Source organism: Canis aureus, chromosome 1, assembly GCF_053574225.1.
Source record: "Canis aureus isolate CA01 chromosome 1, VMU_Caureus_v.1.0, whole genome shotgun sequence".
Classification (NCBI taxonomy): domain Eukaryota; kingdom Metazoa; phylum Chordata; class Mammalia; order Carnivora; family Canidae; genus Canis; species Canis aureus.
In genome coordinates, this window is record NC_135611.1 from 119,123,941 (window position 1) to 119,143,137 (window position 19,197).

Below are 19,197 nucleotides of genomic sequence, written 5' to 3' on the forward strand. Positions count from 1 at the left end.
AGGTGTCCCCCTGGCTGAAGAGATGACACAGTGACACCGGCCTCGGGCTTCCCCAGATGCATCCAGGACCAGAGACGTCAGTTGTGCACGGTGACTTCCATCTCACTTTGTGAGCACCACAGCCCAGGGGCAGCTGTTCCCGGGCCAGGCCCTCTGCCCTCCTCGCACACATGCTGACCCGGCCTTGGCCAAGGTATGGGGCAGCCTCTCCGGCTCTCGGAGCCTCTTGGCATCTGTCTCCCCACCTCCACACCTGCCAGCCCCTCAGGCCCCGACCACGGCCTCCCTCCCACCCCTCTGAGCTCCTCCTGCCAGATGGCCAGGCCACTCCAGCTAGAACCTGGAGAAGGGGGCCCTCTCCGAGCTCGGGCTTCCGGATGCATGTGGCCCCGAGCAGGTTGGAGGCCACCTCAGTTCCTTGGTCCCCCTAAGTTCCCAGAGCTCACGGTGGAGGCAGAAAGGGGGATGGAGCAGGAAGCTGGTTGGGATCCAGCAGCACGTCCACCTTGGGACCAGCAGGGTCTCCTCCTAGGGCCCAGCAGGATCTCCCCCAACGAGTGGGATCCCCCCATCTCCCAGATGGAGAGCCATCTCCTGGGGGGATCTGCAGACAGGCCCACCGGAAGCTCTAGAAGGGTGGAGAAGGGTGGGCGGTCCCGAAAGCTTTAAGTGGTCTGGTTGGGTGAACGGAGCCAGGGGTCAAGGCCGGGGCCTGGGGGTCTGCAGAGGACAGCTTCGAGATAAAGCCGTGCTTAGAGAGGGGAACGGCCATGGCCCACCCGCTGAGACCCTCGTGCTGTGCCCCGTTGACCCCAGGGGCAGCCCCCCTCAGCAGGTTGCCCACAGAGCTCGGGCAGTCCTCCCAGGGCCCCCCGCAAAGTGACCAAGAGGGGACCCCCGTGGGCCTCCACAGGGATGGGGTCGATCTTCTCCTTTTCATATAAATGTGCTGATACGGAGACCAGAGGACCCAGGGGACCGCATCCTGGCCTCAGGAGCCTGAGTGGGAGGGGGGGTCACCGGCCCTGAACGGGGGCCCCCAGGTCCTCGGCTCCCCTCTCACCCAGGCCGCTCCCAGCCCGGGCCACCCTGCGGCGGGACCTGCAGGCGCCTGGCCCAGGCCGTCCTGGGGAGGGAGAAAGAGCCGCCAGAGCCCGGGGAAGGTGTAGACCAACACGAGGTGTAGACACCGCTACTCTGGAAACCATGTGCTTTATTTGGAACCTCATTCCAAGGGAACCTCCCCACCCCCCGGGGTCATAGAAAAGCTGCAAACCATGTGGTTTGGTTCAAGGCAATGGCTAAGGGACCGCAGGAGGTCCCTGACCGCTGGGGCCCTCGGCTTCCGGGCCTCAGAATCCCCTGGTCGTCCTGACTCTTAGCCGAGCCGGGTCTACGCGGCCGGGACTCCTGCGGTCCTGCTCGACCCGCGGCGGCCTCCTCAGCTGAAGAGTGAGGAAGTGGGGATGGGGCAAAGGCCAGGGGCCCCCTTCAGGGCCGGGCCTCCCCTCCCGGCCGAGGGCCCGCGGCACCGAGCAGTCGCGGCGCACGTGCCCGGACCCATCGCGGCGCTCGGGCGAGGGACCAGGGACGGCCCCACGCCTCAGTACAGGTCCGCGAAGGGCTTGGAGTAGTTGAACATCAGGTAGTCCATGTAGTAGAAGTCGTAGGTGCGCTGGCGCTGCAGGGCCGAGAGCTGCGTGAAGTAGCGGCGCGCGATCTGCGCCGTGGTCCGGGCCTCCTGCGAGTGCCGGTCCTTGAACCGGGGGAAGGTCAGGTTCCGCGGCGCCCGGATGAGGCTCAGGAAGAAGTTGGCGTCGTCCTCCATGCTCTCAAACTTGCCCACGAAGTCGTAGTCGATGAGGCAGGGGCTGCAGAGGCGGCCGACGTGGTCCCAGTGGATGTCCATGCCCACGGGCCGGTGCACGTCCAGCAGGTACTGGACGAACTCCGGGAAGCGCACGCCCGAGCCTGTCCGCAGGGCCTCCCGGGAGGCGTTGGCCCGGTACCGGGCCAGGATGGCCTTGCCGAACACCGGGTGGTAGTAGCTGTTGGGATGCTCGAACTTGTCGCGGAAGGCGGACACCAGCCTCTCGAAGGGCTCGCGCACGAAGAGCATCTTGGTGTAGGTGCTGAGGCGGTGCAGGATGCCCTGGCGGTCGAAGGTGTCCAGCCGCTTGAGGGCGCTGCCGTAGTGCACGGTGTTGTGCTGGATGTCGGCGGTGGAGGAGGCCAGGCCCGCCAGCACCATGAGCACCCGCTTCCAGTTGGAGCAGCCCGCCTTGGGCACCTCGCAGTACAGCACGCGGTGGCGGTCCTCCACGAAGATGCGGGACACGTGGCGGGGCGTGACGGCCCTGCGGCTGCTGCTGGCCCGGTACTTGGCGCAGGCCTCCCGCATCACCCGCTTGCGCTCCTGCTGGCTCTGCTGCAGGCTGAGCCCGGGGCCGCCCGGCGCCCAGGGTGCCGACTGCGCAAGGGCGCCGGAGGAGGAGCCGTTGGCCGGGACGGCGGCGGCGGCTGGCATTTTCTTGATCAGCAGCCGCCGGCGGCGCTGCCGGGGCCGGAGCCGGGCCCCCGTGTTTAGGGGGGCTTGAGGCCGGCCAGGCCCCAGCAGGCTGAAGCCCCTCGGGGCCTGGCTGGACAAGTCTCGGGGGACCTTCTCTGTAGGCGCCTTCAGGTCACCAGCCTGGGAGCTGGCAGGCGGGAGGTCCTGGGGCAGGAAGAGAAGTGGTTATCAGGGTGCACGGGGCACTGGGGGTCACACGGGTCAGGCCCTCGCTATGGCCGGGGTCCCCGCCCCCTCCGTGGCCTGTGAGGGGAGACACCAGCCGATCCGGAGGACGTGACCCCTCTGGTTGGAGTCCCCGAAAGGCCCCACCCCTAGCTGGCCAGGGTCTCCCGGCCAGAGGTGCAAGTGTCTTTCCAGCCACGAGATGGCGCAGGCCCCCCAGGAAGCCCTGCCTGGCTTGGGGTGCGGGCAGGGATGGGGGGGCTGGCGGCCTAAGGAGGCTGGCGCGGATTTACTGCCTCTATTAGCACAAGTCCAAAGCCACCAGCTAACAGGAAGGGGAAATTCATGGGTCCAAAGCCCTGGGCTTTGTTCCCAAGGCTCCTGGGAAGGACCGCGCACATTTTTCTTCCCATGAATAGATTCAACACGAGCTCCGGATTTTCTTCCCTGCCCTCCCCATCCGTCCCCAGGCTGCTGGTGCTGAGATTTATCGGACTCTCGGAACTCACGTTGTAGGGCTGCTGCGGCCGGATGCTGAACTTTATTCCTGAAAAGCAGAGAGGACAGTATTAGCAGCGAAGGACCACGTGGCTCCCAAAGACCTGCTCACGTGCTCTTGGCGGTTGGGCACACCCCCCCCCCTGCCCCCAGGGCTGGAGGCCACTTGGGGTGGAAAAGGCAGGTCTGGGTGGGAAAGGCTCAGTGTGAGAGCACCTCCACGCTCCTACCCATACGGAAAATGGGGATGCAGCAAGATGTGGGCCCACTGGCTCCCAGTCGGTGATGACTTTGCAGGGTCTCACCTCCCGACGTGACCTGGAAGGTCTCCAGAGGTGCCCACCTGCTCAGTGGAACAGCCGGGAACCACGGAGCGCCACCCCGTCACCCCCGCACAACCTCACTGTCATTAAGGCATGGGGAAAGGACCCTCAGAAAGTCCTATCCATCCTCTCTCTATGCCCCCTTGGCCCTTGCTCTAGTCGACGTGGGCTTTCTGTACTTGGAATACGACACACTCACATCCACCCCCTTGCACACACAGGCAGGGGAGTGGAACACACTCCTTCCCTCGGACTGGGCACTCCCCTAACCTAGGCATCTGCTTTGGGATTTTGGCCGACTCAGCTGGCGCTGGGACTCGGGCATGAGCTGGCCACATCCTGCTCTCCTGCAAAGGGCTGAGCAGAGCCCAGGCACAGAGTGATTGTGCAGCAAGCACCTGTCACTGGAGGGCCATGGAGACAGATCAGTGCACTGCTGACCACACTCCACAATGTCCCCCCTTCCCACCGAGGGGGCCCGTTAGCTAGGCTGGGACCGAAGTCACCCAGGACAATAAGCCCTGGGGAAGTGAGCCTTTGGCCAGAGGGGAGGGTTCTGCTTTATCCTCCGGTTTGTTTTGCGGGAGGCCCTAGAAAAGCACAAGGATTTCCTTTGGGGAACCTATTTAGGAGTCTTGGCCTCCTTCCCCCATCCCTGCCTGGCCATTGAGGCACCAGGGGCCCTTCCAGCTTTGCACCATGTCAGTGGCTGTTTGTATTCTGAGACTTTGTCAAAAGCCACAGTCACAATCTAGAACCAGCCAACCTTTACAGAAAAGAAGGCTTGAACTTCCGGTTGGCACGATGGGGCACACCTGACCGAGTTCTGGCTGCTTCTGGGCTGTGTGAGAGAGATGTTCTGGGGGCCCAGCACATCCCCTGCTGTCTCCGTGTCCTTGGCACAGGTCCAGCGGCTGGAACCCAGCTGGTGAGAGGACATCCAGTCCCTGACCCAGGGACTCTGCCAATTTTTCCATGAGGCCCGGTTTTGTAGGCTCAGCCGTTGCTAAGACCCTGGGCCTATACATCCCCTTCATCTACCAGCTAGTGAGGAGGTGGGGACGCGAGGTCCCCCTGGGAGGGAAAGCCTGCATTCCCTGAGCCTACTGGGAACTTCTTCGAGTTCCAAAGGTGAAACAAAGGTGGAACTTGGGCAGGGTGCATCTTTCTTCTGTTGCAATACTTGGATCCCCTTGGGCTGGGAACAGGGGTGTGCCCTTCCCTGGGCAGAGGACAGAGTGTCCGTATCTTCCTGGGCGTTCCAAAGCTTACGGCAATTTGTGTGTACATGTGCAGGAGCTCTGAAACAGGGCTTCCAGACTCTTCCATGAAGGCTGAGGGGAAGCTCCGTGCAGGACTGGCTGCACTCCTCGGGGTATGGGGTGCAAGCAGTGGGTACTTGACCCTGAGACAGGAGGCCTTTAGAACTGAGTCCCTCACCGGAGTCACTCAGCTCAGAGCCTCCTTCCCTCGTGCCGGCCACCCCCTTGCTTGGCCTCATCCCAGCATGAGCTTCTTGAGCCGATTTCTTTCTGGCACGGGAGGGTTTCCTCCTGCAGCCAGCGATCACAGATCCCTTCAGCAGAAGGGACCCGCGGCACACTCAGCTTTCCTCCACGCTGCTGGGTTTCCTTAATTATTTTCTTCTGGTGATGGCAGCTGGCTCTGCTAAATCACCTCTCCTCCTCAGAGTCTCAGATACAGGAATTTACTCCGCTTGTCAATCCTGTCAACTTGTCAAGGTACGGTGGCGCTTATTTATATTCCTTTTCGGGAGCAAATGAGTCATGCCAGATTTGGCCAGGAGTGGGACTCGGGAGCCGCTCACAAAAGGCACCCTGCCAGCCGGTGGAGCTGGATGAGGATGTGCTTATGGAGATGTCAGGGCCTCCCGCTGTGGCCTCCCGCTGGCACTGTCCTCGCAGCCTGGAGGGCCTGGTGGGCTGTGGGGCCTGTCCCGGGCTTTCCAGGTTGGCCCACTTGAAGGCTGGAGGGAACATCCTTGCTGGACAGACTGTGGGGCTGGGGGTGTCCCTGACCTCTTGGCCACTTTTATCCAATAAATTTAGCCAACGTGGCCACTGTTGCCCCCTTGGAAAAGAAAATTGTCTTGTGGGAAACCCAACAACAGATCTTAGCTAGACCCTGAATTTGCCACAAGCTGTATCTTATCGACTTTTAAACTTACTGTAGCTCATCTGGCAAAGGCTGACCCTATCCCATGTGCCATTTTGGAATAAGGACGGAAACTTAAGGGAGGAAACATAACAGGCTCTTCCCCTTTCCGGGGGGCCCCCCGTCCCTACTTTTTCTGCAGAGGAAGCTACTCTTCCCTGCACGGCTTGGATAAAAGCCAAAGCAAAGACCACCCCTGGCTCGGAGCCCATGAAGGTCAGCAGCCTTGGGCGCCTTGAGGGCGGGGGCTGCGTTCAGCACTCTGGACAGCTCCGGGGGGCGACCCGGGAAGGGCACCTAACAGCCCTGCCGCTGCGACACCCGTGGAGAACCCACCAGAACCGGTGCCATGGGGTGGTGGGGAGGACTCGGCTTCAATATAACCACCAGCAGCCCCTTCCCAGCCCTCGAATGAATGCGCAATCCAGGCAGAAACGGTGGGCTTGCTGAGCAACCTAAGCCACCCACCACCCCTAGCCTCCTGTCCCATCCAATGTCACCGACGCCACCACACGCCTCCGCTGTCTCCCTCACAGCCCCCCACCACCACCCCCAACCCTGCGACAGGGGAATCCCAAGGCCGGTCATGTACATGCTCCATGTCAGCGTCTGAGCTACTTGTCTTCTCCTTTCAACATAATGTTAACAATCTGTGAGGGAGCTCCATCCCCTGCACGGTGGAAAAAAAACAAAAAACAAAAAAACAAACCAACCACTTTCTCTTTCTGGACAGATGACATTTGCAGAGCGGTGGAAACACATGCTGTATGATAAGAGTGAGCATTGGTGAGAATAAACAAGGCATGAGTTATTGGGACTGCCAAGTGGGCTCCACACTGTGAACTCTTCATTGGCTCAGGGTTTTCTTCAGCGTGTTTGACTGAAGAGCTTGCTGGGTTACCTGCCAAGGGGCGGCAAAGGCTGATGATGGTGTCTGTGGCTGGCTTCCTTCCTTCCTTCCTTCCTTCCTTCCTTCCTTCCTTCCTTCCTTCCTCTTTTTTCATATAAAGATGGAAAATGGATGCATAACCTTTTTTTTTTTTTAAAGATTCTTAATCTATCCATTGGAGAGAGAGAGAGAGCGCGTGCGAGAGAGAGCGCACAGCAGGGGGGAAGGGGCAGCAGGGGGAGATACAAACTCCTTACTGAGTGGGGAGCCTGACATGGGGCTCGGTCCCAGGATCCAGGGACCATGACCCGAGCTGAAGGCAGACGTCCAGCTGACTGAGCCACCCAGGCACCCCTCTTTTCTTTATTTATTTATTCGAGAGCAAGTGAGCACGAGTGTGTGTCTGTGTGAGTGGGGAGAGAGGCAGAGGGAGAGAGAGAATCCCCAAGCCGACTCCACTGAGTGTGGAGCCTAACTTGGGGCTCGATCCCAGGACCCTGAGATCAGGACCTGAGCTGAAATCAAAAGTCGGATGCTCAACCGACTGAGCCACCCAGGCACCCCCTGCATGGCCAGTTTCTTATAATTATTAGGCTGCGCAGCCTGGCTCTGGGGCAGAGCTGTGGAGGCGGCTTCACAGGCTGTTGGGGACGGGGCTGCTGCTTACTTCTCTCCAAAGTCACTGCAGGGAGATCTGCTGGGTTCAATTCAAAAGCTCCAATCTCTGATGCCCAGGACCCACTGGGGGTCAGGCTGTGCAGACCAGCAATACCGACATGGGTCAAAACAGGACCCCAGTTCCTAGAAAGGGCTGGAAGTGTCACATGAGCCCTTGCTCGACCATGTTTGGGGAGTGTGACTGCTAATCTGGCTTCTCAAACCCAAGCCCCAGGCCCTGATTGTGGGGAAAGGGTCCTGCCACTCTGAACACTGCGGCCTGGGGGCAGACAGGGCTGTCCCAAAGGGGCCAGCAGGGCCACAGGACACGGGCGTGAGTCCACAGTCCCTGCTCTGTGCAGTTTCAGCTTGTGGTCCTTGGGTCCTCAGACCTACACCCAACTGTGTTTCCTTGCCACCTTCTCCACGTCCTGGGTCTTCTGGTGGCTGAGCCTGTGTGGCCACAGCATCTGTGATGGCTACTCGCGTGCCCCTCAGGCTGGGAAGCTTCCAGGGGGTTCGGCTGGCCTGAGCCAGGGAAGACACTGGAAACGAGGCCCCCGCTGCATCTGGGTTTCCACCATGTGTGAGACACAGAGTCCAAGCTTTGGGCCCACCCAGATTCCCTGGCAGGTGCATCTGGTGGATGAGCAGCATTGCCTTGCTCTGCCCTTTCATGTCCTACTCGGAAAGAAGCAGCTCCTGCACCCAAGGTGTGTGTGCCAGGGTGCAGCCCGCACGGCTGGGTGGTGTCCGGGTCCTCACACGGTGGTGGTGAGCTGCAAGGTGTGAGGCAGGGATGCTGGTAGGACAAACTGCAGCCCGGTGGGTCAGGGGAGAAAGCCCTTAGGGAACAGCCAGGCCCCTCACTCCACAGGAAACTTGGAAGGGTTCTGAAGGAGGGGCTCAATTAGTCCTCCATGACTAGAATACATATGGGGGGGCATTTATTTAAAGGAATGGCCTCATGCAGTTGTAGAGGCTGGCAAGTCCGAAGCCTGCAGGAGGTCAGCAGGTTGGAGACGCAGGGAAGAGTCTGAGGGTGAACTCCTTCCTCCTTGGAGGACCAGTCTTTCCTCTTAAGGCCTTCAACTGATTGGATGAGGCCCACCCACATGGTGGGTAATCTGCTTCACTCGGAGTCTACTGACTTAAATATTAACCCCATCGAAAAAAACACACCTTCACGGTAACATCTGGGCACTATAACTCCGTCGAGTCGACACAGAATCAACCATCACAAGGGGTACACTGGTTTTTTGAGGCTCGCAGTAACAAAGTACCACAAGGCTGGTATTTTAAGCCATTAAAATAACAAACGTTCATCCTCTCACAGTTCCGGAGGCTATGTCTGAAATGAAAGTGTCAGCAGGGCCGTGTTCCCTCCGCAGACTCTTCTAGCTTCTGGCAGCCCCAGATGTTCCCTGGCTGGTGGCCACTGAAGTCTAGCCTCTGTTCCCACCCGCACGCGGCTGTCTTCCCTTCCCTTGTGTGCCTGTCCCTTTTCTTCTTCTTCCAAGGACATCATTTTGAATTAGGACCCACCCTAACGAGCTCATCCGAATCTGAAGACATCTGCAAAGACTCTATAACGTCACCTTCACTGGTCCCAGGAGTTGGGACTTCAACATAATTGAAGGGGACACACAATTCAACCCATAACATGGGGGTGTGACTTCGGAGGGCTTTAAGGGCACTGTGGGGGAGGGCCAGGAACAGCCCAGAGGAGGTAAGAAAATACTTCCCCAGCTAGGCTGGGTGATCCGATCAGTGGTGAAGGACTGTGTAAACTCTCCATGTTCTTGGGCAGGGACCATGTCTCCTCTGTGTGTGTCAATCTGGCAACACGCCTGGCACACAGCAGGAGCTCAATAAATGTTCTTGAAAAGGCTGACGCTGGCTGGATGGAGAGCCACCCCTGGAGGTGAGGATGGGTTTGGGATTCTGCCAGCAGGAGTGGCCCAGGGTTCCGGCTGGAGCCCGCCAGACCCTGGAGGAGCTGCACCCCTCAGCCCGGCAGCCTGGGAAAGGTCTGGGAGTCTGTACAGCGGCTGCCAGCATGTGGCAAGATGCAGACAGGAGCTGCCCAGGCTGAGGGGTCTGTGCACCCCCACCCAGGCAGTGTGGTCAGATCTACAATGCACCCAACTGGCTGCCTCCCATTGCCACCCGTGGGGCACTGGGGGGCACGGGGACAGGGCCTGTGGCCTGCGGGCGGCCACACCTCTTCTGGCTTTTCTCCCACAGCTTGGACTCTGCCCTTTGGAGCGGCATCCCCCCCCCCCCATCGGCCTCGATGCCTCATTGTGAGCTGCTCCCTTCCTCTGGGCAGGTTGTTAATTTATGCAGATGAGATGCAAAACTGAAGTTTAAACACACTCAGCAATTAGCGGGCAGCCTGGACTCGAGGCACAGAATTCAGATGCAAGGAGCCTCACCGAAGGGTCTTAAATTCTCACTTGTGATCACAGGAAAATCCAACTCATTAAATTCTCTGCTCAGCCTCCGTGCTTGGCCAGGAGACCAGCCTCAGCCATGCCATGCCCACCTCTGCTGGCCCGGGCCCAGGGCAGGAAGACGGGGCTCCCAGAGGCTCTGTGGTCGGAGTGCGGGCCCGGGGCAGGGGCAGGAGGCCCTGGGCAGGGGCAGGAGGCCCGGGGCAGGGGCAGGAGGCCCTGAGCAGAGGCAGGAGGCCCTGGGCAGAGGCAGGAGGTCCGGGGCAGGGGCAGGAGGCCCGGCGCAGGGGCAGGAGGCCCTGGGCAGAGGCAGGAGGCCCGGGGCAGAGGCAGGAGGCCCGGGGGCAGTGGCAGGAGGCCCTGGGCAGAGGCAGGAGGCCCGGGGCAGAGGCAGGAGGTCCGGGACAGTGGCAGGAGACCCTGGGCAGAGGCAGGAGGTCCGGGGCAGAGGCAGGAGGCCCGGGGCAGAGGCAGGAGGCCCTGGGCAGAGGCAGGAGGCCCGGGGCAGTGGCAGGAGGCCCGGGGCAGTGGCAGGAGGCCCGGGGCAGAGGCAGGAGGTCCAGGGCAGAGGCAGGAGGCCCGGGGCAGAGGCAGGAGGCCCGGGGCAGAGGCAGGAGGCCCGGGGCAGTGGCAGGAGGCCCGGGGCAGTGGCAGGAGGCCCGGGGCAGAGGCAGGAGGCCCGGGGCAGAGGCAGGAGGCCGCCAGGGGTGCTCCTGGGCAGGGCAGTGGGCACCTCCACAGGCCCCTCTCCTCCTGCCTCAGCCTCTGTGGGTGGGCTTCTCCCAGTTGCTTCAAGACACAGTAACCCCTGACCCTTGGCTTCCCCTCCCTTCGCCTGGAGACTCAGCTCTGAGTAGCAGCTTGTACCAAGGGGTCCTATATTCTAAAAGAAACGAGAGCAAGAGCACAGCTGTGTGACCTTGGACAAACCCCTTGGCTTCAGTGAACCTTCGTTCCCTCATCTGTAAGATGGGATAAAAAAACACCATTTCCCTAAACGTGCAAATGCAACATGCACGGTGCTTGGCACAGAGAGCGCCCGTGGGAGGGAAGCTGCTGCTTCCCGGGGTCCCTATCTCCGGTCCCCTCGGCCCTCGGTAGCGGCTGAGCTTCTCTGAGCCCGGCTCCTGCGCAGCGGGGACTCTGGGACCCGCCTGCCGAGGACAGAAGCGCGAATCTTCCCGACTCGGGCTGATGGGCACCTGACGGCTCCGACCACTGCTTGTTTTGTTTAGCGATTCCACTCCCCGGCCTCCGTGATTAGGATCCACGATTCAACCGGGTAGTTCCCCGTCAGCCCAGCCGTGGCTGCGAATTCCCCTGCAGCCGTCAGCGTGGGGCCTCGGCGCTGCCTGTCAGTCAGCCAGCCGGCGAGCCGGTCTGCAAGCCCAACAGCTGTCCTGCTGCTCCACAGCCACCCGTCTGCCCATCCTCGGGGGTGCGATGTCCCTGAGCGCTCCCCCCACCAGCCCATATGCCTGCCTGCCCACAGGGAGGGGTCCCCAGCTCCTGCTCCAAAGCCCTCCTCTGTCAGAGCTAGGGGGTGATTCCTGCCACGTTCGGGGGTTTGCACAGCTCCCCCCAATGGGTGCCGTGCACTGCACTGGACCCCCGCATGTGCGTGTCACACGGAACCGATGTGCATACCGAGGGGTGCATCATGCCATCTGCGCATGCATCCCGGGGCGTGCTGCGTGGGCAGCATGCGTGTTCACGTCTGTACACAGTCGCTGAGCGTACATGGCACATGTGGGGGACGTGCCTCTCCTCCCTTCATGTGTTATTTCAACACACGAGCCTGGAGGGATTAGCAGGAGCTCCTGGAAGCTGCTGCAGAGGAGAAGGAACCAAGCCCATGACACTCGCTGGCAAGGCCGCGGGGCCCCCTGGTGGCCGTCCCTGCCTCCCCTGCGGTGTGTTGGTGAGATCAGGTGACCGAGCAGTCACGCTGGCCAGCACCCTCTGTCCACTCGCTCCACGCCAACTGAGCACCTGTATGTGCCAGGAAGTGTCTCACACACTGGTGACAGTGTCTTGGCCACCAATGGGACAGTCATGGCCCTGCCCTCCTGGGGCTTACAGTCTAGCAAGGAAACGAGGCACTGCACAGCAATGCCACATGCAGTAGCAGCAATGGGGTGAGCAGCAGGCGGCGGGGGGCAGGGGATGTCAGCAAGTCCAGGGCATTGGGGGACGCCTCCCTAAGGTAGTGACAGCTAATTGGCATCTGGGTGTAATGAGAGCTTTCCTGGTAGAAATGGGCCTTACGGGTGAAGGGACATGGACACTGAAGGGACATAGAAACTGAAGGGACACGGAACCTGAAGGGACACAGAGACTGAAGGGTGTCAAGAAATGGCAGGCCTGGGGCACCTGGGTGGCTCAGTGGTTGAGCGTCTGCCTTTGGCTCAGGGTGCGATCCTGGGGTCCTGGGATCGAGTCCTGTATCTGGCTCCCCGCAGGGACCCTGCTTCTCCCTCTGCCTGTGTCTCTGTCTCTCATGAATAAACAAAATCTTTTAAAAGAAGAAAAAAGGGCAGCCCCGGTGGCCCAGCGGTTTAGCGCCACCTTCAGCCGGGGGTGTGGTCCTGGAGACCCGGGATCGAGTCCCGCATCGGGCTCCCTGCATGGAGCCTGCTTCTCCCTCTGTCTGTGTCTCTGCCTCTCTCTTTCTCTCTGTGTCTGTCGTGAATAAATAAATAAATTCTTTAAAAAATAAAAAATAAAAAAATAAAAGAAGAAAAAAGAAGGAAATGGTAGGACTTTGTGGCTGGCAGGGGCAGCAAGCAAGGGCCCTCTGGTCCTGACACGGACACCTGATCTTATCTCTTAAGGCCCAAGGGAAGTCTACAAAGGCTTTAAGCTAGGAGCTATCTTGAATTTAAGGACCATTCTGACATGAAGAACTGAAGACAGAAGCAGAAAGGCTGGTGGGCTGGTGGTGTTGCCACTGTCTGGGGTGGAGACAGACGTCCAAGGCCTGGCTCCCCCCCGGTGGTGATGGTCGAGGGAGGAGGAAGACGTGAGGAAGACCTCAGGGAGCATAAGCAGGGCGGTGTGCTGGTGACGGTTCCCTGGACGGTGGGGAGGACCTGGTCTGTAGTGTTTGCTGCTTCCTGTGGTGTAAACACCTCCTCGGCAGATTTCAAGCCACTTAGGTGAAATGGGGCTGGGCCCTCGGGGACTGGCACAAGCCAGGGCCTGTAGGCCGCTGGGTCAGTACCACTTGGGGACTGCCCGGTCGCAGACTAAGGCACATTCTGGTTTCTGGAGCCGTTTCCTGAGAGGGGGAGCGGATCCTCATTGGGTTTGAGATGCCCGAGGGCCTCCGAGTGTAGAGGTCCAGAGGGCAGGGGCGATGCGCTGGGGCAGACGTGCGTGTGCAGGAGCGCAGGCCTGTGGCTGCCCAGGGCCCGCTGAGGGCGGAGAGCCGGCAGGGAGGACAGGGTCCAGGCCGCGGGCAGCCCATCCCCGGGGCCCCAGCAGCAGGCCCGGCCCGAGGCCAGAGCCCCCGGGAGCCCTGGCTCAGTGTCTGGGCTGCTAGGACCGGGTCAAGCGGGACTCCTCCCATTTGGCTGTCGGGAGCCTAATTTGGCTTAAGTATTGATGAATTCCTACCAGGGGTTTCCAAGAAATAAAAAGGAGCGCGTCACGCTGGAGCCTGAAACAGAGAGGGCTGCCTGTTTGTGGGGAAAGTGCCAGCAACATCAACTGGCCCGGCCCCGTGACAGGTGCTCCTTGGCTGGAACCCGGTGAGGCCATCGGAGGCCGCCGGCGGGGCAGCCTCATTACTGTGGTGGCCCAGGCACAAGATAATGATCGGCCCAGCTCTAGCTGGCTCCAGGATGTGTCGCTCCGGCTGTGGCGTCAATTACTGAGCTGGCCTGTGGCTGTCAGACCCGTCACAGCTGCTGCTTTAGATACCCCGAGAGCCACAGAAGTGAATCTATTCCAGCTGATGCTTCCCTGGAGCACCCCCTTCCCCAGCAGCCCTGAACCTGAGGCAAGAGCCGCTTGGTCCTCAGGGAGGCACTCCAGGCCCCCCACCGGCCCCCACCCAGGGGAGAGGGGGTCAGGATCCCAGAGGTGGGGCCTCAAGGGGGCTGAGGAGCCTGACCCCCTCCCCTGGGGGAGGTGGGGCTGCAAGGGGGCTGCCCAGGGGCTCGGGGATGGATGCTCCGGTTGGTTCTCGGAAGATGCCCCGGAGGCCGTGTACACGCAGTCAAAACTATCCGCAGATTATACCCCGAGGGGCCCCGAGACTGGCCAGTGAGCCCTCGTCCCCGGCCGGTCCCCAGCAACGTGCACGGGCAGCTGCAGCTCCGGGCTCTCCTCCAGGCCACAGAGATCTCTGAATGGCGACTGCATTTCAGGGGTTATCCCGCGTGTCCCCGAGCAGCACAGAACCTCTGGTGATCACAGTTTGCAAGAGGAAGCCTGGAGCTGCTTGGAGCTGCTCGGAGCTGCTCGGAGCGCTCGGGGGTTGGGGGGCCCGGGCAGTCAATCCAGGTGATCCCTGCCACGGGTCTGGGTAGCTGCAGTCCACGTGGGAGACAGGAGGGGACGCCCAGGGCAAGGCCTGAACGTCAAGTCAGGTCCGGCCAAGGACTGGGCCACCAGCAGCTCAGGAAGCCTCTGGCCGGCTTCTCTCAGGGGCGAGGCCTGGACTGCGGCGTTAATCTCGGCCTTGGTGGGTGCTGACTGTGGGGACCCACCGTCCCTGGATATCTAGCCAACACCCACCTCCTCTCCCTTCTGGCTGGCCTGACCTTGGCTCTGTGCAGCCCGGCGCCTTGGGGGCCACACTGGGCTGGCTGTGGGCTGACCCCAGCAACCCCGGGCCATCCTGGGGAGCACACATCCTATCCTCTCACGGCCCCACCACAGCGTGCTGGCTGGGCTCCACACCGGGCATCACACGCTCCCGCAAAGACCCACAGATCCCTTGCCCCACCTCCCCCCGGCTCACAGAAGGTAACTGGTTCAGGGGCACTGACTGTGTGGCTGGGATATGAGGGGACAGACGGCAGAGAGGCCCTGCAGGCTGTATCTTCGAGGGTCCTTCTGGAGGCAAGTGGGGAACGGAGAGAAAGGTAAAGCCTAAAGAAGGGGCAAAATCAGGTGGGGTTCTTGCATCCTAGTGCAGGTGAGGGATGGGGGTGCCTGAGCTCAGGTAGTGCAGGGAGATGAGAAAGAGGGGGAGCGCTGTAGGGCTTGGGGAGTCGGGGTGTGAGGGGGAGGGCACAAAAACACCTGCCCCCCACCTGCTGTCAGAGGGAGTCCAGGGGGGACAGATAAGTAGAGGAGTTAGGCCACATGGACCCCGCGACACGAGGGGCTCCCAGCGAGGAGCTCCCAGCTGGAAAACAGTGCGGAGCGTGGGTAAAAACTGTCCGGCCACAAACCAGGCATCCCGGCCCCCCGACTTCCAACATCCTTGAAACGCGCAGTCAACATAACGCCGCATAACAACACCCTCATTAGCTCTGAGCACAGGAATATTAAGTAGAACCAAACCCTGGAAATGTCATCCCGGATTTTCACAATTGTCATGTGCGCTGAGAATTTGCCAAAGTCTTTAAGGCAATCCCTCAGCTGAGGCCCTCAGGCCCCTCCCCTCTCGGGCATTTTGGGGATGCCTCCCTAACTAGGAGAGGCACCATCTGCCGGGACCTGGGGAGCCCTGTCCTGAGCTCCCTGGACCTTCCCTTCAAGCTCAGCAGGTGTCTCCTGGAAATCGGACGCTCCGGTCTTGCACATAGAATACGGTCCCGTGTAACGGCTGCTCCACGGTGGCGGGGGTCTCTGTGCAAGGAGAGCTGAAGACAGTTCTGAGCTGCTCCCCTGCCTCCTTTGAAGTGCCACCAGCGGCAGCTCTCAGGGCGACGCAAGCCATCCCAGGCTGGGAGACGGCCCCACCCGCTGCGGGCTCTTCCTGCGGAATGAAGGCTCCCGTCCGTCCGGATTGCCCCGGCGTGCGTTTGGGGCATGTCTTTGCAGTCGCACGGAGCCTATTCCAAGGGACAAAAGCAGCTGGGCTTGTGCCTTTGGCTTGCCGCGCCTGTGTGTGGTTGCAGATGAGGGGCTGCCCGTGGACGCGTGTGTTCGGGGCCGACCTCTCTAGAATGAATGATTCGCTGGCTGGGTGAGGGCCGCTCAGCCCACCGAGGCATCTTCTGCAGAATTAAACGTCATTCCTTCTAATGACTTGATTTATGTCTGGAGGTTTACAGCTGCAAACAAAATACCGTGATGATGGCAATAAATCACACCGGGGGAGCTTACCACGGCAACGAGCATGTTTTGTTTGTTAGGGAGGAGGTCACAGAGTGAGGGGTGCTGTGTAATGGCACAGGTGGGGCGGGGGGCATAGGACGCATGGGGGGTGTGGACGGGGCAGCAGGCTTTGAACGCCTGAGGCTTTTGTGAGACTTCATGGTTGGGAGACGGTGGGGATTTTGGAAGAGCTAGAAATGTACCGAAAGGGCACTCTCCTGGGTGCTGGGGGCAGCGCACGGGTGGGGGGACCCCCTGGGGGCGTCATTTCCAGCCTTCGGCCACTGTCTGCCCTGCCACACCCCTAACTGGGAGCGTGCGGTCAGGGCAAGGCATCCTCTCGAGGGTTACGCCTTTCCTCTGCGCTCAGGACAGCTTCTGGAACATGCCGAGGCCACCCTTCTCCAGTCTGCCGCCCCGTCTTGGGTGGGGAGAGGCCTGCCGGGCCGGGCGAGGGCAGTTCTGCAGGGCTGAGCTCCTCGGGAGAACGAGGGCCAACCTGGCCGCAGGCAGGTGCCCCCCGCTGCCTTCTCTCACTCCAACCCTCGCAGGGGGTGATCTCGCCTGCGCAGAGGCCTCCCGGGACGCTGGGGTCGATCTCAAGGTTCAGGAAGAAACTGGCAGCCCTGCTTCCCCGGGGCCCGCCCTCGGCTCACACGCTGTCACTCGGGCCCCCAACATCTGGCCCCGGCTGGCCCCGGGAGCAGGGCAGAGGCTGGAGATGGCGTGGGAAGACCCTCGGGGGACCGCCACAGGGCAGCGGCACTGTCCCCCCCAAACCAGCTCAAGCTCCCATCTGGCCAGAAGTCCATGAGAGCAGGAGCCTCCTCGTTGGTGAAATGCCCTGGGACACAGGATGGGAGGAGGTGGGACGGGTCAAGTTTCAGGGAAGGCCTATTCGTCCCCAGGGGGACACGGCTGCTCTCCGGGCCCACGTGCTGTCCCCGTCAGGCAGGGACGTGTTCACACAAGAGCCCACGGCCTAAAATGCCACATCAGAGACATTCCTGCCTCTAAGGAGTCAGGATACAGGGGGACTCAGGGATGCTGGGCACAGAGCGTATGGCCCCAGCCCCTGCTCAGGGCACGGCTAACTGGGGGGTGTGGGTGTGGGAATCCGGGTAGAGGGAGGCTCGTGTGTCGTGCAAGAGGTGTCTTCCATGTTAGATGTGATGGAGCACAGGGATGGTGATGGGGAGATGGCCCCCGGGGGACACATTGGCCGCAGCTAGGCTGGTGGGTGGATGGTGGACGGGTGGATGATGGTGAGTGGGTGACAGGTGGATGGTGGGTGACAGGTGGATGGTGGGTGGGTGGGTGGTGAGTAGATGACAGGTGGATGGTGGGTGACAGGTGGATGGTGAGTGGGTGACAGGTGGATGGCAAGTGACAGGTGGATGGTAGACAGGTGGATGGTAGGCGGGTGGATGGATGGTGAGTGGGTGACAGGTGGATGGCAGGTGACAGGTGGATGGTGGGCGGGTGGATGGATGGTGAGGGGGTGACAGGTGGATGGCAGGTGACAGGTGGATGGTGGGTGGGTGGATGGATGGTGAGGGGGTGACAGGTGGATGGCAGGTGACAGGTGGATGGTGGGTGGGTGGGTGGATGGTGAGTGGGTGACAGGTGGATGGTGGGCAGATGGTTCGAGGTCCAGAGGAAAGAATTTGAAATGGAGGCCAGGCAAATGCAAGGGCTGGACAGGTGGGTAGCTGGACAGGAGACGGGGTGGGGAAGCCACACCCCACAGACAGACCCTAGTCCAGCCCCACTGGCTAAACGTGCAACCTCTAGTTGTGCCTTCCTTCTGGGCAAGAGGGACAAGAAGCCCAAGCCTTCCTGACCATCTTTGGCTCTCCTGGAGGTGGCACAGGTGGCAGCTGCCAACCGGAGGTAAGCCAGGTTCCCCAGCGGTCCCCCTTGAGCCCCGAGAGTACATCTCTGGCCGCTGCAGAAAACTTCCCTTTCCCCCGAACCCTGGAAGCAATCTCCAACGCCAGAAGACAAAGAAAGCTCCGTCCATCTTTGATTAAAACAAAGGAAAAAAAAAAAAAAAAAGAATTGTTTGTTTTCTAAAGTCTGGCAAATTTTGATAATGAAACCTTTAGAATGTATAATACCGAAACCTTTCTAATTCCAGGCAGATAAGGGATAATGGTAACGTATTTCAACTTCAGAAGCAAAGAAATAACCTTTTATCACCTAATTTAACGATGTTACTGGGAAAATATGTTAGGAGAATGTAAAATGCTATTTAAATGATAAAATATGCTGCCTTGGATGGCAGGGATTTTAATTGCCACAATCAGAATCCAAACACGCTTCCACGCCAGGCCTGACAGACACGGCTAACGACGGGGTCCGTGACGAGGCGCCGCACGGGGGGTCAGCATCGACGAGGCCGCCTCCCCCGGGAACGGCCCAAACCCGACAGCTGTCGCGGCCGTGCGGGGCTCGTCAACATCCTTGCCTTGTGAAGTATGAATCGGCTCGGATATTAATATTAATCGGCCAACACATTAATATTAACCAGTTAATATATATACTTCCCATGACAACAAGGGATGAAGGAATCTTCTTATGTGTTGGATCACGGAACAGGGACTATCCCAGTGCACTTCCTCGGGACGCGCGGCCTACAGGCGCCTGCACCTCTTAGGGGTGTCGTTTCGGCGGAGATCGGACCTGGGGTGCACACGGGGGGCAAACTCACAGGCAGGGACAGCGAATTCCTGTCCAAGGGGCAGGGAGAGGGTTGTCCCCCAGTCGGTGAGAAGCTTGGTGGGAGGGTGGTGGGTGCAGCCCTTGTGCATGGGATGCAGGCTGTAGAACCTTCCTGGGGAACCAGGAACCGGGCCCCCGACTGCTCACAGCAGGACAACTCTGCCCCAACCCCAACCCCAACCCCAACCCCAACCCACCTGGCCCTGGGGGAAGGGTAAGCGTTGCTTCTGTAACTGCTCACCTGGGACCCGGTGGGTGCCCCAGGACAGAAGGGCCAGACAAAGACATGTTCTGGACTGTTCCGCACATCAGCAGGGGCTGGTTTTACTGTCCCTGTTTTGCGTGAGGCCGTCTCAGAGAGGTGGGGTGGCCTGCCCCGGTCCACAGCGCTGGCTTTGGGGAGAGGGCCGAGCCGGGGTCCAGGCCAGACCCGACTCTGCGTGCCCCTGTCCTCACCCAGCGGGG

The 19,197-nt window shown here is 60.6% G+C and overlaps 1 protein-coding gene across 6 annotated transcripts in view; it reads right to left on the bottom strand.

Annotated features, from left to right (window-relative positions):
• Positions 1-1,193: 1,193 nt before the first annotated feature.
• The window catches only part of CHST8 (carbohydrate sulfotransferase 8), a 130,026-nt gene continuing 112,022 nt past the window's right edge, over positions 1,194-19,197 (bottom strand). For all 6 annotated transcript variants that reach the window (XM_077855860.1, XM_077855867.1, XM_077855869.1 and 3 more), the window contains 2 exons: positions 3,244-3,281; positions 1,194-2,713 (listed from right to left, as the gene is read on the bottom strand). In XM_077855860.1, coding sequence (XP_077711986.1) covers positions 1,604-2,713; positions 3,244-3,281 — 1,148 coding nt within the window. In that variant the 3' untranslated portion in view covers positions 1,194-1,603. The remainder of the gene's footprint in view (positions 2,714-3,243; positions 3,282-19,197) is intronic.